Source organism: Trichomonas vaginalis, chromosome VI (genome assembly GCF_026262505.1).
Source record: "Trichomonas vaginalis G3 chromosome VI, whole genome shotgun sequence".
NCBI classification, from domain to species: Eukaryota; Parabasalia; order Trichomonadida; family Trichomonadidae; genus Trichomonas; species Trichomonas vaginalis.
Genome location: NC_067208.1, coordinates 17,105,223 through 17,129,098, shown reverse-complemented (window position 1 = coordinate 17,129,098; position 23,876 = coordinate 17,105,223). Strand labels below are relative to the sequence as shown.

The following is a 23,876-nucleotide window of genomic DNA, read 5'->3' as shown; positions in this document are numbered from 1 at the left end:
ATAAAAATAAAATAAAAAATAAAATAAAAATAAATGATATCACCACCCTCACACGTATGAAAACATAGCACAAAAATAAATTTAGGGTAGAAGGTTAGATCTAGCCCGATAACTAACCTTGTGAATTTACACCAAAAATAAATTTAGGGTAGAAGGTTAGATCTAACCCGATTTCTAACCTCATTTCTACCCTCTTGAATTCATTGCTTTATAACTCTCTTCCTTTCTCCAACTCTTCTAACTTCTTCTTAAGTTCAGCAATGTTGTCCTCATGAAGTTTAATCTTTCTCAAAATTCCTTCTCTATCTAATGGTTGCTTTATCTTTCTAAACTGAACTCTACCATCTTTCATTTGATGAATGTAAAAACCTTCTGGAATAGTTCCTGATTTAATGTATTCTACCAAAAACTTTTGTTTCATTGCTTCAGTGACTTTATTTGTCATTTCAATCAAATAAAAATTTTAATATTAAATAAAAATAACGTTATTTTTTCAGTAAGGAAACGCAGGAGTTTTACGATTTATTTGTGGTGTAGGTTCTGGTTTAAATGTTGGAGTCGGTTTAGGAGTTGACTTTTGAACAGGAGTTTGTACTTCCATAGGTTCAGGAGTCATTGAAGGTTTTGCTTGTGAAGGTGTTGGAGTTTGTTTAACTTCAGCTACTTCAGTATTATTTACAACATTTGCTTTATTTCTTTTCAACATCATAACTGCTCCTGCTGTAGCTAGCAAACCTAGTGGGAGACCATATCTTATATAAAGACTTGACCAAATGCTATTTTTGACAGGAGCTGGTGGAACACCTAACCTTGGTGAGACTGCTCTTTGCCATTGTGCAGCTCGTAAGAAATATTCAATAGGTGCTCCATAATCGTTTGGTAAAGTTTGTTTCATAGATGGTGAAGGTTCACGAGAGCTTGATGAAGAACTCATTTATAAACTTTAAAAATAAACGTTCATCCTTTATTCCTCACTGTCGTCCGTAGCTAAGTTATAGTCATCTAATCTTATTATTGGGATTCCATTAGCACGCACCTGAATGGCAAAGCAACAATCCCTCATAAATCCAATAAGTGGCTTTGGTACATTTTCAGTTGCTAGTTCAATAGGTCCTTTAACAGACAATTTGTATGTTATTGGAGCAGTAGATGTTTGACCTTGCTGGAAGCAAAAGTCCACTTCTGTTGGAAAACCACATAAGAAATGTGTGTTGTCATAGCTATCCCATTTATGTTCCACACTACCATCAGCCACCAATGACCTCATAACATCTTCATTAAATCCTATCATATCATTGTTTGTATTGCAAGCGTTCGCAACCATTTCATAAAATACAGGTCCATATGATTTTTCAGGTTCTGCAGGCATATTTCCATAAGCTCCCATGGAAAGCTGAAGATATTTAAACTTAGGGTTCTCAAAATTAACATAATAGTTGTCTTTCTTTCTAAATAGTGCCCAAATACTTTTAACATTAATAGGCGTATAAGCTGCTGTAAATGTTGCACTTGAACTATCTGTATTCTTTGAGAATGAACCGTCCATAGGAATCCAATCCATAACTTTAACAGGAAAACATAAAGCCTCGTTTGTATAATGTTCTACAAGTTCTGTATAAATGTTAGGGTCTAAAGAGAATGACTTTGGATGAATGAAACATTCATTAAAATCCATCTTTGTTCGAAATAGTTGCTGGGTTACAGTTGTAATAGTAACTGTTCCACTAGCTTCTACTGCCTTCGTTATCATAGTGAATGGTTCATTCCATGGAACAAATTTATTTGTCGGTGGATTTGAATCTGAAGCAAATGCAACTTTAAGAGTTGGATTGAAAGCAATGATATCATTTACAGATATAGATGTGCATTGTAAGGCGTCGCTACTGAACTTTACTTTAAGCTGAATGTTTCCTGCAAAAGCTGGAATAAATCGAATAGCTTCTAATGGAAGGAATCTTCTAACAGGAATTCTTAAACGAAGCTTAAAATCAAATGATTTTCCTGCTGTAATTGGACCACTAACAATTTGTCCTGTTCTGCATGTTCCCGAATGACTCCATACATCTTCATGTCGAGTCTTTGAGAAAACATCTACTTTCTTTATTTGTTCGGTAGTTTGTGAGTTTGAAGTTATATATGCTTCTTCTCTTGCGTTGTCTTGAGAATATACGATACGACCATTTGCAAGGATTTGATATCCAGCAACTGCATAGAAAGCGTCATCGAAACCAATCCAAAATCCTGGTGGGTTTGTTTTATTGGAACCTGAACCAATTTCTTTATCTACAATAAATTGACCTTCCATTTTATACGTAATGAATGTATTGTAAAGGTCCAACATATTTTCACCAGGAGGTGAGAGATTGAATGTTACCCATGTATTATCTTTAAACAGTTCCAGGTTGTGATGGAATCTTTGCGTCAGAATATTTTCTATTAGTGTCACCAATTTGAACTGTATTGTCTATGATATCGAAATATGAGCGAATCTGATGAATATGCTCTGCTGGAGTAAATTCGTTTAGCTGTTCGTTCTGCATGTATTTACTTCAGATAAAAATATCTATTTACTTCATTATTCTCACTCTTCTTCTTGGCATTCGTGGTGGAAGTTGTTTCTTGACATTTTCAATGAAATGTACATTCTCTTTTGTCTCAACTTCTTTCACTGGCGGGTCAGGATTCTTTGACTCGGTTTGTTTTTCAATGAAATTCACGAACTTTGCAATAAGCTCTTGGTTCGTTATTGAAAATACATCTGGTTTTTTTTCTTCTGGTTCTATTGACTTTTCAGTTTGAACAGAAGGTTTTATATGGGCTTCGCCCTCGGTGCCATGCACCTTAATACTGTCGCTCTCTGCATTTGCTAATGGAACCTTTCTTTTTCTTACGTATATTTTACCATCTTTACTCTGACTTACGTAATAGAAAGGATGTTGTATTCCTCTTGCGTCATTTAATATAATAGACTCTCGCTCTGATTTTGACAAGCTCATTTTACATCGGTTAAAGTTTTAATTTTATTTTTTATCTGCAGTCAAATGACTCAGACAAGTCATATGGACAAGACCCAAGGGGTCATAGATGTTGAAGCATTGAAGAAAGAAATTCGCGAGCAAATTTTATCCGAACTGAAGGAACAAAAACAAGAACAAAAGCCAGAGAGACCAAAGAGAAAACTTAGTGAAAAACAACTTGCTGCATTAGCTGCTGGAAGACAAAAGAACCCACGTTTGCTGGCGAAGAAAGCTAGAGAAGAAGCTGAAGCAAAAGCTAAAGAAGCTGAAGCAAAGAAAGAGTAAATGGTTTATTTTTATTCGAACTAAATGTATAGACAAATACCTTTATCTGTTGCGTTCAGTAGTGAAAACCCTGACGTCAAAATAAAGGGGAACAGAGTAACGTTTAAGTTTCCAACAGACTGGATTGTGAACATAAATGAAGAGAAGTACATTGGCATAACATCTATGTATATAACACGTGCTTTCAGAAAGGTTGACTTTATACTTCAAGTCGAGATAGAAAATGACGAACAGTCTTTAAGCGCCCAAAACATTCACATATACAAATACTTTAAAGACGATACAACATTGCAACAATGTATGATTTCATTTAATGAGATGTTCGAGAAAAAGTTCAACATTGAAGTACAAACTTTACAGCCTTTACGTGAGTTTCTTGCACAACTGAAAGAAGAAGGTAGTCAGCCACAACTTATAGACTTTCATTATGAATTTAATGAAAATGAAGATGGAACACATGACTGTCAGTTTGTTGTATTCTCACCATTCAATGAAGTCGCTAAAGAGAAAGAAAATGCATTACGTATAAGATTTCAAATCTCTGAACCAAGTGATGATTTCAAGAATGTTTTCAATTATGATGCAATGCTTCCGAGGAAAAATGAATTTTCAAAGATTATAACACCTGGCATTTGGGATAGAAAGCAAGCTATATTATATTCAAACTTAAGTAAGGGAGTTGAAAATGAGTTCATTGGTCATACAAGAACTTCACCACTTCCTAACCATAAATACTATAAATTAACTGGCTTCAATCGTGAGTTTTGGATAGACATGTTCTCCACTCATGACCATAACTGCCCAGTGTTCTTACCTCCAGACCATAAGGACTGTCTCTACATTGAAGCACAACTCTTAAACTCTACCATCGCAGTATTGTAAATGACCACATGGGCTTCGCCCTTGCCGCTAGCGGCTTATTTTTATCATGAATGGTCTCACTGCTGACAAAAATAAATGACCTCAGAACTTCAACTTACGAATAAAGCTTGTTTTAGTCGTTATTGAGAAGTTAAACTTTTCCTCAAATGCAGGTGTAGCAGACTTACATAAGTCAAATCCAATCTCTTGACCGTCATAAAGTGCTTTGTAAAGTTTCATTAAACTGAACTCAGAGTCTTTGTCATATGTTCCAACAGGTATGTGAATGTTCTTATCTTCATTGTAATAGCATTGTATAGCTTCAGGAAACATTTCATTTGCTGTTAAAGCAAGGACGTCTTGTTTGACACCTTTGCAACGTGCATGGAATGCAACTTCATTTAAATCGTTAGTGAGTAAGTCTATGTAGGTCTTCTTTCCACAAAATATTGACTTGTATGCTAAACTTTGTTTTCCAGGTGTTATTTCTGCGAAGTCAGAATGAAATTGACCAAGGTTCTTTCCTATAAGTTCTCTACCGTATCTCTTCTTAAACTCTGCTGCAAGCTTTGGTATGTCTTCATTGAAAATATGCATGCTATCACAGTCCTGGTAGAAGATTTGAAGTCCCATATCTTCAGCAGTACAGAATACTTCACACATTATTCTCTTCGACATAGACAGAATGTTAACACCAAGTGGACAGAAGTTAAAGTGTCTGCAAATGCTTTTCGTTAGCTTGAAAATAGTTTTTTCTGAACCATCCAAACCTTCGAACTTCACTATATGGTTGTAGTTTCTGATGGCATATCTTATAGCATCTTTGTCATTTACTATGGTTATTTTTGACTCAATAGGAGATAGAATAGTTTTGCCATAAATACTGTTCAGAATGAGCTTTATATTTTCTTGCAAAGGATTTCCTTCTTTCTTATACTTTAACCTTAACTCAAACAACTTCTTTACTTCATCTCTTATTCTAATATCTCTGTTTCCATCGTAATAGTATCCTTGCAACACTTCACATTTGACACCTTGATATTTTATGAGGTCTTGTAATGTTATATGGTCAACATACATTAAACAGCAAGTGTTTGAACTTCTGGGAACGTTAAGTTCTGGATTTAGTTCAGGGTCACAAACTATTAAAGGAAAGTGTCTATGTATTCCAATCTCTGTTATCTTAATGAGAACAAAGAAGCCAGACATAAACTTTTCACCAATGGGTTCCTTTTGGTCGTCATCGAATAAATGTCTCATGAGATACTCTGTGCTTAACATTTCTTTCTTCATAACCTTTGGAATATCTTCTAAAGTATAAAGTCTTGCTATAGCTGATGGATATAATGAAACAGCGTCGAAATCAGCAATGAGTTTCTCTTTACTCTTTTGTTTAATGTTATCTGACAACATACATCTTCCACCTTGAATACAGCGTGAAATAAATTCTCTTGGTTTATTTGAGAGGTCATATAAATTTCCATTCGGGAAGTACACTCTGTTCTCAAATAATTTGTTAGCAATTGAACAAATACTAACGTAGTCATAAACGTTTAAATCAAATTCTTTCAATATGTCATTGCGGAACTTAACAAAACCTTCTCTTAAAATTCTTACATCTTGTTTGCAATAAAATGTGCTATACTTTTCTAAGTCGAAGTGGTTTTCATCTATTCTGCAACCTTTGATGGAATCTATGTTTTTCATGAATGTATCCGCATCCCGGATAAACTTACATGCTTCAGAAATGACACCAGTTCTGTTGTCATTTGCTAACAAAACACTGCTGTAGTAGTTGTATGGAAATACTTCTTTCGGTCCTGTTTGTAAGTTAAACATAGCAGGAAATAGTTTAAGCTTCTTATTTATAACACTGTAAGAGTCTTTTATAATAATTGCCCTTCCTTTATATAAGCCAGTTATTTGCATTGTTCGTGAACCTTTAATGATGGGAGTTCTTTTCACTTCTGTCATGTGTCTTAAGATGAAGTTTATATCATAACTGAGGTTATGGAAATATATTAAACTCTTGTCAGGAAGTCGCTCCAAAAATTCTGTTGCACAGTTCTGACCCCAAATGCTTTCACTCACTGAATCATCTTCACTGTCGTAACATATGTTAAAAGCTTTATGAAAGCCATCGGTACTGCACTCAAAGTCAGCAAAGAAAACGTGCTCAGGAATGAACTTACATTTAGCTTTATTTACTTCTTTTGACTCGGCTTTCTTCTTCAGTTGTACACAATACTTTGGAGCATATGTCAAATCTTTAAATGGTGCAAGGTTCTGTTTATATAAGTCAGTCGTATATGTGAAAAGTTCTCCATAAGAAATAGGTTCGAAATATTTGCACTCCCACAATGTTTTCATAACATCCCATAACGGTGTTGTTCTATCATAACGAACTACATATTTGTTCTCTCTCTTTGTATAAATCTTCATCTGTTTCTCAATGTTCATTCCACCACACTCCTTCAAGATTTCTTTGTAATTTCTGACGAAATATGTTGTCATTGGTAATCTTTCATTTAGCATGTAGTGGTCTTCAACAAGAAGTAAGTCAATAGTTCGAATAGTTTTACATTCTTTTGGTATGTATCTCTTTATTTCATTATGTCTTGAGTCATTGAAGTAACCAATGGTAACATTAAATGCTATACCTGTTGCGTCAGAAATTTCTTGTACTTTACTTTGAGGAAAGTCTCTAACACGAATGACTTCTCTCATGTGGTCAATAGTTTCTTCATTTACTCCAGCCTGAATGCAAGCATAAACGAAACAATTGTCTTCTGTCATAAGTGCTGCAGTTCTTTTGTTCAATTCATTGAAGATTTGGTAGCGCTCAAGATTTATAGGTAATGTGCAAAGATACTTCCAGAACTGACCGCTTCTCTTCTTATAAAACTTCTTTTCACCATTATCTTTCCAAAAGCTTTCTATAAGTGCTGGGTTTCCTGTTTGCTTAAGAGCTTCCAAAATGGCTTTCTGGTCATTTGTCAGTGTGCTTTCATCTCTATATAGTCTCTTTTTTGGTTTGCCTTTCTTTACATCTGACATCGTTAAGCCTTCATATTCTGTTAAATCATACATCTTTATTTCAGTAAGATTCTTTATGTTTGTCAAGAAGAAGTCATAGTGCATTTCAACAATACCTGCAGCATTTGCTTCTATCTCTGATATAAAGTTCTCCTTCAAGAGCTGATGTAGTAATGTTCCAATATTATTGAGGTTTAACGTAGAACATTCATACTTTCCACCAAGTTTATAACATACCATCCATCTCTGTTGTGAGTTTATTTTAATTTTCTCTAAGAGTCTCATGAAAACCTTACCGAAATGTTTGTGTAAGTAGTCTCTGTTTGGTTCATCTAAAGCTTCGATGTTAAAGTCAATGAGTCTATTGCCTGACTTCACATTTCTCTTCCTATTCTCTTCATCTTTCTTTAACCATCTCTCATCTTCTTTTGGTTTGTCGTCAATGGAACGAATGACATCGTTAGCTTTGCGAACTTGTTCTATAGCACTTTTAAACATCTCTCTTCTCTGTTGTTTCAGTGTGTCGTCTCTCTTTCGTGTTTTACCAACGTTTGCATTTGTTATGTCAAACATTTCTCTTCTTACTTCATGTGGTACTGAACGTCTATGATATAAGTCAATAGCAATGTCATTTAAAGGAAAAGTTCTTGCATGGACTTCGTCCTCGCCGCGTTGCGGCTTTATGAACTCATGAATTCTATCATAAGTTATTTCACCATTGTAGTCTTTAATGAAGTCAGCGAGTGCTTTTTTGTTTGTTGCGTAATGCTTTGCAACATCTATGTTAGCTTCTGTAAGAAGTTGTTTTATTTCCGAGTGTTCTAACTTAGACAACTTCCGATACATCTTTAGTAGGAAATAAAAAAATATTTTTTGAAAAAATTAGATTAGATTTTTTAAGTTATTTTTCAAAATAATTTAATATTTTTATTTTAATGAAACACATGCAAGATTGCAAGTTCTTTTCATACAATGCTCTCGCTACTGCCATCAAGAATGAGTTCAATAATGCTTCAAATGTTAATGTTATCTTTAACAAGAAGTTTGTGAAAGAATCTAAGTTTGGTCAGTATGTCAGACCATTAGCTATCGTCATTGACCGCAAACGTTATACTTCACAAGAGTTAGCAGTAGTTTTGAAACAAAAGAGTTTCTTCGTGAATGTCAAAGATACTCAATATACTGTTATAAAGAACTCTAACATTGACTTCTTCAGTATTGTTTTAGATTTATCGCAGCAGAAAGAATATAAGAAAGGTGAAACAAATGTGAAATATTATCCTTCATCTCTGAAGACAATAACGAACAAAGATGTTATACAGAAATTCTTACCAAAGGTTGAAGAAGCTTCTATTGACATTGACGAAGGAAGTGAAATGGTTGAAGAAATAGACCCTGAAGCTATTTAAGCAAAAATATATTTTTGGTTAGTCTTCATATCGATATTTTACAACAATTCCCCAATGTATAAACTTTTCATACGCTTTTTCATAAGCTTTATATACCTTCAGAAATTTTGCATAATCTTTAGAAGCATTTAGATATTGTTTAAATGCTTTGTATGTCTTCAGAAATTTTGCATAATCTTTTACATGTTGTTCGTTCTCTTCTTCTGTCATGAGTTCCGAATATTCTAAATTCATGTTCTTTCATATGAGATAAAATTTTATAAAAAAAAATAAAATTAGCTTAGATTTTTTTTATTCTTCCTCTTTGAAGTTATCGAAATATTCTGTTATTTTTTCCTTCAGTAATGTTAAGTCTTCTTTGAATGTAAGTATTGTGCAACCTTTGATGTCATAGTGTGTTTGAGGAAGAGTATTTTTGACAATTTCCTTTATTTGCTCATTCGGTGTCATTGAAATCGGTAAGTTTTCACGATAGAACCAGTTTCTGTCAGATTTATATATCTTAGCTAAGTCATAAAAGCTCTTGTTGTTTCTTCTCACTAAATGCAACATAACCATATCTCTGTCTTCTTCTTTCTCCAACTCTTCAGTATATATCATATACTTATAACTCTTTTCCTTTCCTTTTGGTACTGAACGCGGTATTCTTTTCTGTATGCTTTTGTCTTTGGATTCAATGACTTCATCTTTTGCTTGAAGTCTCTTTTCCATCTCTCCACGTTCTGCTTTATATAGTTCATCTAACATCATGAAAATATAACAAGCATAACGAGGTGAAGCCCACATTGCTACAGCGTTTACTAAAAGTCTATGAACATAATAACCTTTCAAACCAGGAGCCAAATTCTTGCGATTTTCGTACGGAATCTCTTCTCTCGGTTTTCCGAGGGAAGCAATCATATGAGGAAATTCTTCTAAAAGTTTTTTTGTCTGTTGGTTTTCAAACCAATGATATGATTGCTTTGTAGAACGAAGAGCATTCATTATACTTTGCATTTGGTACATATCGTCTTTGACCGAACGAATGAGACGTAACTGTTTGTTATACTGTATGTATTCATATTCTTCATTTATGGCTTCATGAACGATAGCAGTTGTTGTGTTCTCTGATGTTGACATTACTGTCTTTACATACAAAATAAAAAATAAATAAAAATTAAAACTAACTTTATTTTTTCTGTCTTAATGAAATTCATTATTTCTGTGCTGAATTCAATAAAAATATATTTTAGGGTAGATGGTTAGATCTAACCGATATCTAACCTCATTTCTACCCCAGTTATTTTATAAACGTTTCACATGGTAAACGTTATTTTTGGAATTTTGTGAAAACTCAACGGTTTGACACATGCCCTAAAATTATTTTACTCAGAATTTTGTTGCTGAATTCAATAAAAATATATTTTAGGGTAGATGGTTAGATCTAACCCGATATCTAACCTCATTTCTACCCCAGTTATTTTATAAACGTTTCACATGGTATACGTTATGAATTCGTGAAATTTTAAATATTTTTGTAGCTTCTATTTCTTCAGTTAATATATCAAAAATTTTAACAATGCCGAAGGTTTCTTTATACTTCTTCTTGACATCAGATAAAAGGAAATCATCGGCTGTGGGATAGTTTTTATTCAGAAATTCTAACATGTTCATTTTATTTTCTGCTGGTTTTTCTGCCTCCCTCTTTAAGTCAGCATAGTCGTTTCGCATACGTTCTATCTCTTTGACGGAGTAGTTATATTTCCTCATTGCTGCTTTACATTTAGAACATTGCGGATTCATTTTTGCGTTATATTCTGAAACCTTACCTGCTAAAATAACTAAAGCGTCAATGGTTTTCTTTAAATCTGAAGCAGTTGGTTTTATCTGTTCATGCCATACTTTACCTCTTCTATCTTTATCTCTTATCTGCCATACACATTTTGCAACTAATGAAACAAAGTTGTCGTATGTCTTAAACTCCCCCGATTTATAAATATCTGAAATGTTCTTATATACCATGTCGCAATCTTTGTCCATAACTTTATGGTTGCAATGATATCCTAGAAACTCATAGTTTACTTTACGTATGAACTTCTTTATTTCTACTGAGTCAGTTGGTTTCACTTCTATTTCATCGAATTCATGAATAGTGAGTTTTTGTTGTTGGATTTCAGGCAATTTGGGTAAATGGTCAATAATGTCCTGCATGTCATAAAGATATTCTTCATTTTCTTCATCCTGTGCGGTACAATCTAAATTACTTGTTAAAAGTTCTTGCTTTATTCTTTGTATTTCTGTTTCGAAAGTAAATTAAGAAGGAATGAAGCTTTTCATCTCTACTAACATAGATGTTGGATTCATGACTAACGAGTTTGGTGCTGTTGTTTGAATTGTTGTTGTGCCGATTGTTGAAATCATATCTTTTATACAAAATAAAAAAATAAATAAAAATAAAACTAACTTTATTTTTTCTATCTTAAGGAAATTCATGAAAATTCATGAGGGTAGAAATCGGGTTAGATATCGGGTTAGATCTACCCATCTACCCTAAACATTATTTTTGGTGTAAATTTCATTGACTGACTGACTGACGGCACAAAGTGGCTTAACGAAAACATTAATATATAAAATTCATGAAAATTCAAGACCTTTGGGTCTCGCCGCTTAGCGGTTGAGGGTAGAAATGAGGTTAGATATCGGGTTAGATCTACCCATCTACCCTAAACATTATTTTTGCTGAATTCAGCAACAAAATGAACGAGGTCAGGATGTATTTAAATACCTTTGAATTCATTTATAACGCCCTTAGTAAGCTCATAAAATGCTTGTTTTGAGGTCGAGCCACTTTTGGCTTGACCGTATTCTTTCAATCAAAACTCAAGAATTTCCTGCATGAATTTTGTATAAAAAGCAACAGTCCGAATTCCGGCGGTTGCTATATTCTTCACAAAATGCCTTATAATACTCTTCCCAGGACTTATTTTCCAACAACTTTCTAAAGTCTTTCCTAAACTGCTGACACATATTTGTTGCATTAATGTAACCATCCATGTCTCTACGTAAGACTTCAATACCGTTATAAGTGCCTTTTGTGAATGTTTCGCCATTAGATTTGTTCGTGAATGTTTTTGCTTCGACTGACATTTCTGTTCTTACATACCAAATAAAAAAATAAATAAAAATAAAACTAACTTTATTTTTTCTATCTTAAGGAAATTCATGGAAATTCATGAGGGTAGAAATGAGGGTAGAAATGAGGTTAGATATACCCATCTACCCTAAAAATTATTTTTGTTCATGGGCTATGCCCCGCCGCTTTGCGTCTTAATGTTAAAATAAATGGTACCATTAATGATATCATGACTGTTCTCGTTCATGTCTGATTTACATCTAATGAAAAAGTTTAGAAGAATTTTCTTATTCTTTCTGGCATGTTTTTATCTTTCCAGTACTCCCGCTCTAATGGTCCCAGATGTGTTGGCTTTGACTCTCTCAAGTTCTTAGATGGTATAACATCTTCAACACCTCCTTCATATCTTACTTTATAAGTGTCATCGTTTATGTTATAGCCAAGTATTTCAATAACCACTCCTCGCTTTGCTTCGTCAATGGTTTCAGCAAGTTTGCCATTACTACTTTCAACTAATTTATGTCGAGGATAAAACGCAATAGAGTCGTCAGCAGCTTTTATAAGATATCCATTACCTTGCGTAGAGTCTACGATATAATAGTTTCTACTTAACCTTAAACGTTTCTTTGTCAACGGTTTGTCGTCAAGAACTACACGAACTTTTGTACCAGGAATGAGGGTAAATTGTGTTGAATTTCTGATATTTAGTGTTTGACTTCGTTTCTTTTGTATATACTTTTCTTCTTGTTGTTGTGTCATTGAATTTGGTGTATGTCCTGTTGTAGAATGTGTTGAGGAATTATATACTTCGAGAAAATGTTTCATTGTTTCTTCGGTAAAGTCTCGCTCTTGATTTAAATCTCTGAGCGTTCTTATGAAGCGGTTTATGATGCCGAGTATGTTATGGTTATGGTCTTCAGTAGTGTAGTGAGTTATGTTATGCTTAATGAGAAAATCTGTGATTTCATTGCTGAGATATGCACTGTCTTGGTCTGATGTTAAAGTACTTGGGCTATGTTCTGCTACAAACTTTTGTAAAACTCTTAACACTTCACAAGTTCCTTTATTTTTCATTGGATATGCATATGCTTTACGAGTGTTAACATTAATGAAGATGAGGAATGGTTTATGTCCTCCTTTCTTACTCTGAACGAGAGTGTCAAATTGGTATGCGTCAGGAGTGTTGTAGTAAATTGGTAAAAAGTAGTCGTAAGGGTTTATTTTTGTTTGATGTACAACATTTTTGTCAAAGAACCTTTTCAATTCAGCTCTGTTAGTAAATCCCCAACTCTTTGCAGCTTCATTGAATTTCTTAAATGACCTCCATGGATGTTGTTCGAATACTTCTTTCAAGCTCATTTATGTAAAGTTAAAGATTTTATTCAAGACGGTAAGCCCGCAAAGCAGGCTCAAGCGCGTTCATTGAACGCGGTACCATGCAAATACAGTCACAAATGGTGGCATGTAATCTGCACCCGAGCCTGTTGGATTTGTTGTGAAAGTATGGACATGATTTCCTGCGGTTCCACAGAAAATACCTGCGCTTGAATCTACTGGGTCACTTGAAATATCATATCTATGCATTCCCTGTCTATCCGAACCTGCTGCAAGATTTGTATAACCTCTTTTTGTTATTGAATGTGAATGACTACCTGTTGTGTTTGTAGTTCCTGTATGAGTGTGCGGTGGAAGGTTTGCTTCAGTAATTTTCTTCGAACCTCCTGTTTGCTTTGAAGAGTTAGCACAGTATAAGAATTTGTCTACAATCTGCTGCCATGTACCAAAACCTAAAACACTTGCTGGATTTGTTGAGTTCATTGACGTATAAATAGAGCCTATAGGATATAATGTTTGAAGTATTTCAGTCTTTAATGTTTGAAGCTCTGTTTTGTCTGCTTTCTTATCTAACATTGTTGGTAGTTCATATGCTTCAAAGTTTCTGGCATGATCTTCGATATTCCTGCAACTGTTATCTAAATTGTTTAGTGTATCTTTTACGCTTGTACTTGGATTCTCTAAAGGTGCACTTGAACCAAGGGTATAGTTCAATATTATGTCGTCTGCTCTAACAGTAGTGAAGGACTTATGTGTATGGTTCTTGTCGGCTTTCTTATCATATAAATCTTGAGCAGTGAATTTAACATTATTTTCATCATCCATGACATAAACATTTTTACAGCTAATTTCTTTCTTCGTTGTTATGTTTTCATTCGATGTTAAACCTTGTGGAAAGTTAGGAGGTTTATAATATAATGCATCCCCACCAGTTCTGCCAACCGTTCCTTCAATACTTTCTATAGCAACAGTTGAGAAGGAGTTATGTGTATGTTCTTTATCTGCTTTTTTATCTAACATTGCTGGTAGTTCATGTGTTTCAAAGTTTCTGACATGACCTTCGATATTCATACATTTGTTATTTAAGGAGTTTAGTGTATCTTTTACGCTTGTACTTGGATTCTCTAAAGGTGCACTTGAACCAAGGGTATAGTTCAATATTATATCGTCTGCTCTCACAGTAGTGAAGGATTTATGTGTATGTTCTTTATCTGCTTTTTTATCTAACGTAGCCTGAAGTTCATTTATATCGGAGATATTGTGTTTATGAGATTTCAAAACTTTGTTCGTTGCGTCAAGTTCTTCTTTCTCTGCTTTACTTTTAATAGTATCTTCAAAAGTTATTTTTGCCTTAACTCTCAATGTAAATCTTGGTTCAACTAATACACCGTTAACAAAGAAGTATGAAGCATAAATTTCATTGTTATAACCAAAATGTTTCTGGTGCTTTACCTGTGTCATACTGTACAGTACAGTGTATGTCATAACCTTTAGCACAAATGAATTTATATCTTCTTTCATTAACATCTTTCGTCTTCACTTCTTCATCCTGTGTTAAATATCCATGGTAGTCCGTTATAATCTGTTCGTCTGAACTTATATAATGAACATGGTTTTTATCTGCTTTTTCGGCTAATTTCTCTTCTATCTCATTTATTTCAAGTTCATGCCTACCACCACCTCCCGAAGAAGTATTTTTCTTCAGCTCTTGAAGAACGTCCACTTCGCCATCTTTGGTGTCAATAATGAGACTTTGTGTTAAAACCTTTCCTGTCTTAATGGATGTTTGTAAAACTTCTTCTTCACCGTGTTCGGGGTCATGGTCGTCATCATATCTTGTGAAATCAGAGATGTTGTCATACATTAAGCATATCTGTCTCAAAAGTTCTGCTATTTGAAACTGGAACGAAAGATATACAGAACTTTCATCATCTCCTAAAGTCAAGTCTGCTTTCTTAAGTATTTCTTGAATGTATGCAATGAGAACAGAGTACCTTGGAAAATATTCGAACAATATTTCATTAGCTGTTGGTTTTGGTGGAGTTTCTGCATCTCTTGACTTCAATGCTCTTGCTCTCAAAGACCTAAATGTTAGAGCACCAGGCTTTACAAAGGACTTTATAAATGCTTTAATAGTTCCTGGTAAGTTATTGTTAGCATTAAGTAAGTTCCTTATGCTTCCATCATGTACGTCCATAGCACTATGGAAAAAAATCTATACTTTTCTTGTAGTCAGCAATAGACTGACTGTGATTTTTTAAAGATTTGTCAATGCCTTTAAGCCAATCTTCATGCATGTCTGATACTGAGCCAAGAATATCATTTGCTTCCTTTAGTGTATTTTGTGCTTCTCGTAAAGTATCCAATCCAGTACGTGCATTGTTTGCTATACGTCTTACAGTATCTATTTGACTCCTTGTTTCTTGCATCCAACCAGATAAAGTTTTAATAGTATCCGAACCATTTGAAATGAAGTTCAAAGCATTTTTAACGTCATCTAAAGCTTCTTCACCAAGTACCGCCCATATCTTTCCGATTTGGTATTGAATAACTCCATATGAAGCAGCTGTTAAACCAGTATTTATAAGGTCCCATATCCATGATTTAGCAGTTTTTCCATCCTTTCCATCCTTTCCATCCAAACCGTTTTCGCCTTGAGGTCCTTGAATTCCTTGAATTCCTTGTATTCCTTGTGGTCCTTGAGGTCCAGTGTCACCCTTCTCTCCTTTCAGTTCATCTTTATGTTCGTTATAATATTCTAATGTCATAAGGTGTACATCATTACTGCTACCAGCAACGCCGAGAATTTGTTTCTCATTCATGACTAAATTCTTTAGGCATTTAATGTTGTCGTCAAATCGAAAGCTCTTTAACAATTCAATGAGAACATTTAATACTTTCACTAATGAGGCATCTACTGTAGAATTTATATATTGCACCGTTCCATCATTTATGATGGGAACTTTACTTATTGTAATGAATGGGTCATAAGTGTTAAAAGTATCGAAATCAATGACTTTTTTAGTTTTTCCATCGTCAATGACTAAATCATTGCCTTCAATGGTTAAAGTTGAGTTTTCGTTTACTAGTTCATGTGCTCTTCTTGCTTCATTTGTTTCATACGCATATGCAGCAATAGTCATATTTTAATGAGAATAAAATGTTGTTCTATTTGCAAAGTACAGACCCAAACGAATATGGAACAGTAAAGCTTCAAACAAACTTAGGTCTTCAGAATGAAGCACTTGCTTTCAGAGTTGTTGACTTCAATACTATCGCAACTTTTGTCATAACAGATGAAACAGATTTCATAGAGATTGAAATAGATGACAAAAGAAGTTTTATAACATTTCCTAACAGAGCAGAGTATAGAATAGATAAAATTGCTGGAGTCATAGATACTCTCATAAATGAAGAAACTATTGACAACATAGATGTCGAACTCTCTTCTGAGGGAACATTGAAGTTCAGTAGCAAGAAAGAGTTCAAGATAACACGAATGAGTCATAGAGTTCAACTTCTTTTAGGAGCATACCATATGACATTTCCTTTGAAAAGTGTTGACAAAACGATTGAGATGAAATCTGTTCCATACGTATGTTATGGCAATTGTTTATACATTGAGTCAAAAATAGCTAATGTCACAGGCATTTCAGGAGTTAATAGTAAAGGTTCAGTAGAGTATAAATCTTTCTGTTATGAAGTAAATTCAATGTTCATTCCAAACGTTCCTGTCATAGCAACTCATTTAGGTAAATGGATTCGCATTAGTCCTCATAATTTGAAAGACATGCAATTCAGACTAGTTGACTTTCGAGGCGAGCCTGTAGAACTGAAGGCACCAGTGCGAATGACTGTTGAAGTTGACTTTTTAGATAATATTAAATGCAACAGCTTACAAGAGAACTCAGAGCTAAAAATATAAAGTATGAATGTTATGTATTAGGTCATGAACTTTGGTTGTTGCTGTTTGATGAAACAAATGAGTTAGTTATGTCAGTCAAGAGAACAGAAAAATATTGTGTTAGTGAAAACTGCACCAAGTCAATAAGATTAGGTTTGCATTATGAAGATGAGTTCGATAGTGTTGAAGAAGTTTTGGATAGATATTACAAATTGCTAACTTGAAATTTTTTTGACTAACGGCGCAAAGCGCCAAGACCGAAGGTCCTGACTGCTTTAATTTACTAAAACATATTTCAAACAAAGTTTATATTCTGTTGAAAGTTTTGTATATTCATTCGAATATTTATACTTAAACTCAACTCCTGTAGTTCCTGGTGTTTCGATTATTCTAATATTACCTATTTTCATGAATAGTGGAGTTTGACCACAGCATTCGATTTCAGGGTCGAGATAGTCAATGACACATTGCTTTCCTGTTATTCGTGATATAACATTTTCAAGGTCCTCCTTTGTTAGAATTATTTGGTTCTTGCTTATAAGATTTGTCAAAAGCTTCTTATCGTCTTTGAGTAAGATAGTTTGATATAACTGAAGAAGGTAATGGTCTACGTTATCTGAAGGATTTGTTTGAAATTTGTGTAAGGATTGTCGTTGGCTTCTCTTGAAAGAATTTGGTCCAGTGGTGGATACTCTAACTTAACATCTGATGTAGCGTTAGCGTTTGAAGCTGAGTTTAAATTCACCGACTTAAGATCTGGTTCTTTTTCTTTCAAACACTCCGAACTATAGTTCTTTATGACAATATTGTTTGTCGTTCGTGAGTCAACATTTGATGTTGGTTCAATTGGAACATTAACGGCACCAGCTAAGATGGATTTGCTTCTCATTTCATATAGAATAAAAACCTTTTATATGTATGAAATGAACAATATACTCGACAAGGGTTTGAATGTAAAGCTAACGAATGAAAATATTGTTGAATTCACTGAGACAGGTGCTGTGTATAAAGATGTAGAACTACTGAACAAAAGAGCTAAGGGAAGAAGCAGGAACATGAACAAAGGGTGGAAGCCTATAAAAATTTATGTCAATGATGGCTCAGGAGGTTCAAACATAAAGTATGCAGAAAGTTATAGAGTTTATGCTCTCAAAGGTGAAAAGCCTTCATTTAAGAACAGCTATTCTAACGCATATCCTCAAAAGCTAACGGATGGGGAAGTGGATGATATGAATGACAGCAAAAATATTAACAGAAATGGCGACAGAGATGCATGGAATTTGTTTACCATCAGTCAATTGAAGGTTAAACTTTAAAACAATGTTGGTCGTTCCCATGGAATATTTTTGACTTTAATGGTATTAGTCATGATATGAATCTCAAGGTATGAACGAGGAGAGATGAGAGACTTATATGCTTCCCAAATTTCTTCAAAAGGTAATGTTATACCTGACTGTTTCCAAATGAGTTCAATATCATAGCGTGAGAAACCTTGAAAGATAACGAAGTCAGTTATGAGACGTTTTATGTTTAAAGCTAAAAACCTCCATGTTTGCATAAGTATTGCTACAGTTAAATGGTAATGTCTGACTTTAGTAATGATGTTAGCTAATGGTGAGTCAGGCTTTGACACTAAACCTTTTCCGGCGAAGTCGTCGCAAACGAGCAGAGTGTTTGAAGGATACTTTTTGAAGGGGTTTTTGAAAGTTTTGACAGAATGTAGTTTGTAAGTCGTTTCATATCGTAAACTCCTGAGTATTGACGTAAGTGGTGTTTGTCAATAATTCTTTCCATCTCCTCAGAAGTCTTTTGCATTCCTGACTGTATAAATTCAACGATGGCATAATATTTCCTCTTACGTCGAATGTAACGTTGAAGAAATTCAATGAGTTCACTGTCTGGAACTTTAACGACAGAGGCTTGAACTTTTGACATAAATGTTTTCGCTGTTGAGTCCATAGAGTCTGAAGTTGCTGATATAATGATTTGGTCATAATATGAGTCATTTCCTAAACGTTCTGTTATGAGTATATGACGAATGAGGTTAAATGTCTTACCTGAACCCATCTTTCCACAATAGAAATAAACACCATTTGAACAGAACTCATAGTCCTTACTGAAAGGAAGAATGAGAGAAGAGTTAAGTTTGTCTGTAGTTTCATTCATGTCTTCATCTACTTGTATTAAATGCTTCATTTTATCTATTAAAAATGCAAGTCAGAAATATTCAGAACATAGCACCGAGTCTAACTGACAAGAGTATAAAGATATACTATGAACACGTTATGATGAAACCTACCAAAATTCAAGAAAGTCAGTATACTTATGAATATCCAAGACACTGGGTAGAGTATGTAGGAGGTGAGAAAGCTATTGAAATAAGACAAGTTAGAAGTATTCCAGCAGGAAGAACAATATTATTGAAGAACTTTAATGTTTTGAGATATAATGATGAAACAAAGAAGCAAGATAGTTTTCCTGTTGCTGTGTATGTGAACCTAGACACAGGAGATGACATGAAAGTTTTTAACACAAAGCTTCAAACGGTAGTGAGAGAACAACTGACTGCGGAAGGACATCCATTACCTTCAGAAGTTACCATAGCATATAATTTTGAAACAAACTCAATAGATTTTAAAGTCATCTCTGCAAAGAAGTCAGGTTTTACATTTAATGAAGCAGATGTATATTCGAATGAAAACTTCAAAGCTATTATGGTTAGATAATGACGATTGCTTTAAGAAAATATTTAAATACAGTGACTCAACGATGTCAATAGATGACCTTCGTGGAATGTTACCATCGACGTTTACAGTAGAAGGTTCAGCAGGATTGCTTACAAGATTGTCAATTGGTGGTATTTGGTCTCGTGAAAACATTGTTATAAAATCCAGTATAAGTGAATTTGCTGAAGAATCTATATTATGTCTTTCAAACTATATGTATTCGCCACCGAAGCATTATAGTATAACAAACTTTGTCAGTAAGTTTAACATAAGACTTGTCGAACCTTCTTCAATGAAAGATGTTGTGCTACCAAAGACGGAAAGGATGGACTCATTATTGAAATGATTTTAATTGCATATTAAATGAGCTTGTTCTTGAAGGTCATTCATGATGAAATAACTGTTGTAGAAGATGTTAGCAATTGTTCAGACATTTTGAAGCGTATAGATGATATAAGAAAGAAGTTAGATAGACCGCAAAGCGGTGAGGGCGAAGCCCGTGAGAACGCTTATGTTTCATTGACTTTCTCCAGTAACGAGAACTTTTATGAGATAATATTGAAGAGAGATGATTTTAATATGGTGTAAATGGTAGCTTGGGCAGCTTTAGGCGCAATGGGAACAAAAGCATTAGCATTTGGAGCAAAAGCACTTGGAGCTTATGACGCAGTAAATAAAATGAGTGGAGGAAGGGTTTCGAAGACATTAGATGCAAATAAAGGGAAGATTGGAGGCTGGGTTGCAAAGAAGTTAAGATTAAATAAAATAGGGCTCATAAATAAAGCATCCAATTTGTTGCGACTGAGTCAGAAAATGCTTTAGGAAAGGACGATGAGTTTGCAAAACACGCAAAAGACTTTAATGACCAGATGAAAGGTGAAACAATGCATTTAAATAGATTCGATGGAACTAAAGAAAATGTTTCTTCTCCACCAGTAGTTCTTCCGTATGGTCCCTATGGAATGTATGGAAACCCTTACGAAAGACCATTTGACCCATTGACTGGTGGAAGTAACTGGTATCATTACGGCCGAAGAAGAAAGACAGTCAAGTTGGAGACAGACGTGAAGAAAGCAACTAAAAAGAAACCAAGGAAGAGAGTTATAAAGTAATGAGAACGTTTATGTTATGAGAAATTTTTAACGTTAGTTTTATTTTTACTGAAAATTTTTATTTGGATGTAATGACGAAAACTATTGAGATAACAAACTACAACGGTCATGAGTTCAAGAATTTGTTCTTCGTTCCTCGTGAAAATACATTCTATCAGATACGAGGGAGAAAGGGTAAAGTTAGTTTGAGCGTTTATGACTACAAACATAATGGAAAGTTTATACAAGCATACGATACAAACGGTAAGCGTGTTTCATTAGCTTTGTCAAAACTTAGTAACATTTATTTTGACAGTGATTTTGACCTATATGAAGAAGAAAGTGAGTCAGAAGATTATGAGCTGTTATGTGAAGCACAGCAATGGGAGGAGTTGCAATACTTTTGTAAGTGAGAACGTTTATTTTTTACATTAGTGAAGTCGTTTGTGAAAACGTTAGTGAGGTGAAGTGGTTGGTGGTTTTGTAAATATTTAAGGTTAAGTTAGTGTTGTCGTTTGTGTTGTAAAATATACGTTAACGGTTTCATAAAGTGTCAAATTCACATAACAGGGGTACGGTGGAACGCAGTGCCGTCGTACCCTTGTTATGTATACTAACTAACTAAATAATTACTTATTATACTTTATTTATTTTTTTTTAATTTTAAAATAATATTAATATATCTTTCTACGTTTAATGATGAAAAGAGAAAGAGGAGTAAAAAGAGGAAAGAGAAAAGAAAGAGAGAGAGAGAGGAAAAAAAGAGAAAGAAAGAAAAAAAAGGACGGCGATAATTTTGTATTGTTTTGTTATTCGGCCGAATGGCGGGTACTTCGTACCCGCCATTCGGCCCCAAAAATGGCGTATTATTCTATTTTTAAACGGTCATGGCGTAAAACCGTCGCATCCCTACTGCATATATGCACTCAGATCGGAAACTTTGTTCACGATGTCACATTGCGGAACAAAAGTGAGAGCAAACCGAACATTTTAACCACATTATAAGTTTATGTAAGGATAAAAATATAAATTCCCTGTCCTTGCACAAACTGTTGCTCGCTACGAAGTTTTGCTTTGTGATTGCGCGTGCAGAATCATTTTAAGCACATTTCAATAGCACAGAGCACATATAATATATGAATAAAACAATTTTATAACCTCATAATATAAAAATAAATGTTTTGAGTTCGCCATAAATTATGCATTCCCATTATTTGGATCTATATACTTATTCCTAATAATATATATTATAACTCATATAGTACCCCTCATATCTACTGTGATAATATAAAAAAACGATTTCTGTGTTAAGATATAATTTATCTCACATATCAAACTATGGATTTAACTTATAATAACACAAGAAACATATAATATATACATATGTCTATATGCGCACATGACAATTAGGCCTATATTAGATAATTTTTCGTTCACAATAATCTTATATATCTGACCAAAAACTCAGATTTGCCTGAGAGTTACTAGGATAATCTCATATGTACCCTCTATCTTCCTGCTTAACCCTAGCTCTAAGTCTTTCATTTTTATATGTATGCTGAACTTCGGGTATTCAATTTTTCCCAACGGTTCAGCACGATACGACCCTGTAAGATGTGGAAGCTGAGACTTTTCAGCGCGAACTGGCGATTCCGGCCAGCAGTAAGAACTTTATAACGATGTTTGGAATAGAGCATTGTCTCGTCCATATTCGCAATAAACTTCTTCCTGCGGGCAAAGTATCTATGCTTGGAGAGGAAAAATTGGCGAATATGGTTTGCGTCACAGGAGATAGATTACATATCAAGTGTAATAAGGCACTGCGTTCCACCGTACCCCTGTTATGTGAATTTGACACTTTATGAAACCGTTAACGTATATTTTACAACACAAACGACAACACTAACTTAACCTTAAATATTTACAAAACCACCAACCACTTCACCTCACTAACGTTTTCACAAACGACTTCACTAATGTAAAAAATAAACGTTCTCACTTACAAAAGTATTGCAACTCTCCCATTGCTGTGCTTCACATAAGCTCATAATCTTCTGACTCACTTTCTTCTTCATATAGGTCAAAATCACTGTCAAAATAAATGTTACTAAAGTTTTGACAAAGCTAATGAAACACGCTTACCGTTTGTATCGTATGCTTTATAAACTTTCCATTATGTTTGTAGTCATAAACGCTCAAACTAACTTTACCCTTTCTCCTCGTATCTGATAGAATGTATTTTCACGAGGAACGAAGAACAAATTCTTGAACTCATGACCATTGTAGTTTGTTATCTCAATAGTTTCGTCATTTATATAAAAATAAAATAAAAAATAAATAAAAAAAATGATATCACACCCTCACACGTATGAAACATAGCACAAAAATAAATTTAGGGTAGAAGGTTAGATCTAGCCCGATAACTAACTTGTGAATTTACACCAAAAATAAATTTAGGGTAGAGGTTAGATAACCCGATTTCTAACCTCATTTCACCCTCTTGAATTCATTGCTTTATAAACTCTCTTCCTTTCTCCAACTCTTCTAACTTCTTCTTAGTTCAGCAATGTTGTCCTCATGAAGTTTAATCTTTCTCAAATTCCTTCTCTATCTAATGGTTGCTTTATCTTTCTAAACTGAACTCTACATCTTTCATTTGATGATGTAAAAACCTTCTGGAATAGTTCCTGATTTAATGTATTCTACCAAAAACTTTTGTTTCATTGCTTCAGTGACTTTATTTGTCATTTCAATCAAATAAAAATTTAATATTAAATAAAAATAACGTTATTTTTTCAGTAGGAAACGCAGGAGTTTTACGATTATTTGTGTAGGTTCTGGTTTAAATGTTGGGTCGGTTTAGGAGTTGACTTTTGAACAGGAGTTTGTACTTCCATAGGTTCAGGAGTCATTGAAGGTTTTGCTTGTGAAGGTGTTGGAGTTTGTTTAACTTCAGCTACTTCAGTATTATTTACAACATTTGCTTTATTTCTTTTCAACATCTATAACTGCTCCTGCTGTAGCTAGCAAACTAGTGGGAGAATATCTTATATAAAGACTTGACAAATGCTATTTTTGACAGGAGCTGGTGGAACACCTA

At 34.2% G+C, this 23,876-nt stretch overlaps 17 protein-coding genes and 3 pseudogenes across 20 annotated transcripts, besides 2 other annotated features; 7 read left to right on the top strand and 13 right to left on the bottom strand.

Moving 5' to 3' along the window:
• Positions 1-21,368: part of a mobile genetic element that runs on past the window's edge.
• TVAGG3_0880780 (uncharacterized protein) lies at positions 209-445 on the bottom strand (the record flags this gene model as incomplete). Its single annotated transcript, XM_001291925.1, has 1 exon — positions 209-445. The coding sequence occupies one exon, from the start codon at positions 443-445 to the stop codon at positions 209-211; it is 237 nt and encodes a 78-aa protein (XP_001291926.1).
• TVAGG3_0880770 (repellent protein 1 family) lies at positions 494-934 on the bottom strand (the record flags this gene model as incomplete). The annotated part of the gene is made up of 1 exon (XM_001291924.1): positions 494-934. The coding sequence occupies one exon, from the start codon at positions 932-934 to the stop codon at positions 494-496; it is 441 nt and encodes a 146-aa protein (XP_001291925.1).
• Positions 965-1,981, bottom strand: TVAGG3_0880760 (uncharacterized protein; the record flags this gene model as incomplete). The annotated part of the gene is made up of 1 exon (XM_051250422.1): positions 965-1,981. A coding segment is annotated over one exon (1,017 nt), but the record flags the coding sequence as incomplete, so codon positions are not given.
• On the bottom strand, positions 2,568-2,996 carry TVAGG3_0880750 (uncharacterized protein; the record flags this gene model as incomplete). The annotated part of the gene is made up of 1 exon (XM_051250421.1): positions 2,568-2,996. One exon carries the CDS (start codon positions 2,994-2,996, stop codon positions 2,568-2,570), a length of 429 nt encoding a protein of 142 aa, XP_051085896.1.
• On the top strand, positions 3,042-3,302 carry TVAGG3_0880740 (uncharacterized protein; the record flags this gene model as incomplete). The annotated part of the gene is made up of 1 exon (XM_051250420.1): positions 3,042-3,302. The coding sequence occupies one exon, from the start codon at positions 3,042-3,044 to the stop codon at positions 3,300-3,302; it is 261 nt and encodes an 86-aa protein (XP_051085895.1).
• Positions 3,327-4,184, top strand: TVAGG3_0880730 (uncharacterized protein; the record flags this gene model as incomplete). Its single annotated transcript, XM_051250419.1, has 1 exon — positions 3,327-4,184. The coding sequence occupies one exon, from the start codon at positions 3,327-3,329 to the stop codon at positions 4,182-4,184; it is 858 nt and encodes a 285-aa protein (XP_051085894.1).
• On the bottom strand, positions 4,266-4,841 carry TVAGG3_0880720 (organellar and viral DNA polymerase type B; the record flags this gene model as incomplete). Its single annotated transcript, XM_051250418.1, has 1 exon — positions 4,266-4,841. One exon carries the CDS (start codon positions 4,839-4,841, stop codon positions 4,266-4,268), a length of 576 nt encoding a protein of 191 aa, XP_051085893.1.
• On the bottom strand, positions 5,303-7,484 carry TVAGG3_0880710 (organellar and viral DNA polymerase type B; the record flags this gene model as incomplete). The annotated part of the gene is made up of 1 exon (XM_051250417.1): positions 5,303-7,484. A coding segment is annotated over one exon (2,182 nt), but the record flags the coding sequence as incomplete, so codon positions are not given.
• On the top strand, positions 8,135-8,608 carry TVAGG3_0880700 (uncharacterized protein; the record flags this gene model as incomplete). The annotated part of the gene is made up of 1 exon (XM_051250416.1): positions 8,135-8,608. The coding sequence occupies one exon, from the start codon at positions 8,135-8,137 to the stop codon at positions 8,606-8,608; it is 474 nt and encodes a 157-aa protein (XP_051085891.1).
• Positions 8,900-9,727, bottom strand: TVAGG3_0880690 (KilA, N-terminal/APSES-type HTH, DNA-binding family; the record flags this gene model as incomplete). Its single annotated transcript, XM_051250415.1, has 1 exon — positions 8,900-9,727. The coding sequence occupies one exon, from the start codon at positions 9,725-9,727 to the stop codon at positions 8,900-8,902; it is 828 nt and encodes a 275-aa protein (XP_051085890.1).
• TVAGG3_0880680 (organellar and viral DNA polymerase type B) lies at positions 10,070-10,798 on the bottom strand (the record flags this gene model as incomplete). Its single annotated transcript, XM_051250414.1, has 1 exon — positions 10,070-10,798. The coding sequence occupies one exon, from the start codon at positions 10,796-10,798 to the stop codon at positions 10,070-10,072; it is 729 nt and encodes a 242-aa protein (XP_051085889.1).
• TVAGG3_0880670 (integrase core domain containing protein family) lies at positions 11,994-12,794 on the bottom strand (the record flags this gene model as incomplete). The annotated part of the gene is made up of 1 exon (XM_051250413.1): positions 11,994-12,794. The coding sequence occupies one exon, from the start codon at positions 12,792-12,794 to the stop codon at positions 11,994-11,996; it is 801 nt and encodes a 266-aa protein (XP_051085888.1).
• Positions 13,140-14,126, bottom strand: TVAGG3_0880660 (keratin-associated protein family; the record flags this gene model as incomplete). Its single annotated transcript, XM_051250412.1, has 1 exon — positions 13,140-14,126. One exon carries the CDS (start codon positions 14,124-14,126, stop codon positions 13,140-13,142), a length of 987 nt encoding a protein of 328 aa, XP_051085887.1.
• TVAGG3_0880650 lies at positions 14,284-15,252 on the bottom strand (annotated as a pseudogene). The gene has a single exon. A coding segment is annotated over exon 1 (969 nt).
• On the bottom strand, positions 15,257-15,676 carry TVAGG3_0880640 (organellar and viral DNA polymerase type B; the record flags this gene model as incomplete). The annotated part of the gene is made up of 1 exon (XM_051250411.1): positions 15,257-15,676. A coding segment is annotated over one exon (420 nt), but the record flags the coding sequence as incomplete, so codon positions are not given.
• TVAGG3_0880630 (uncharacterized protein) lies at positions 16,216-16,980 on the top strand (the record flags this gene model as incomplete). Its single annotated transcript, XM_051250410.1, has 1 exon — positions 16,216-16,980. One exon carries the CDS (start codon positions 16,216-16,218, stop codon positions 16,978-16,980), a length of 765 nt encoding a protein of 254 aa, XP_051085885.1.
• On the bottom strand, positions 17,317-17,848 carry TVAGG3_0880620 (annotated as a pseudogene). Its single transcript has one exon. A coding segment is annotated over exon 1 (532 nt).
• On the top strand, positions 17,874-18,275 carry TVAGG3_0880610 (uncharacterized protein; the record flags this gene model as incomplete). Its single annotated transcript, XM_051250409.1, has 1 exon — positions 17,874-18,275. One exon carries the CDS (start codon positions 17,874-17,876, stop codon positions 18,273-18,275), a length of 402 nt encoding a protein of 133 aa, XP_051085884.1.
• TVAGG3_0880600 lies at positions 19,476-20,048 on the top strand (annotated as a pseudogene). The gene has a single exon. A coding segment is annotated over exon 1 (573 nt).
• TVAGG3_0880590 (protein of unknown function, DUF4107 family) lies at positions 20,471-20,797 on the top strand (the record flags this gene model as incomplete). The annotated part of the gene is made up of 1 exon (XM_051250408.1): positions 20,471-20,797. A coding segment is annotated over one exon (327 nt), but the record flags the coding sequence as incomplete, so codon positions are not given.
• A 1,206-nt stretch (positions 21,369-22,574) lies between the features above and the next one.
• Positions 22,575-23,876: part of a mobile genetic element that runs on past the window's edge.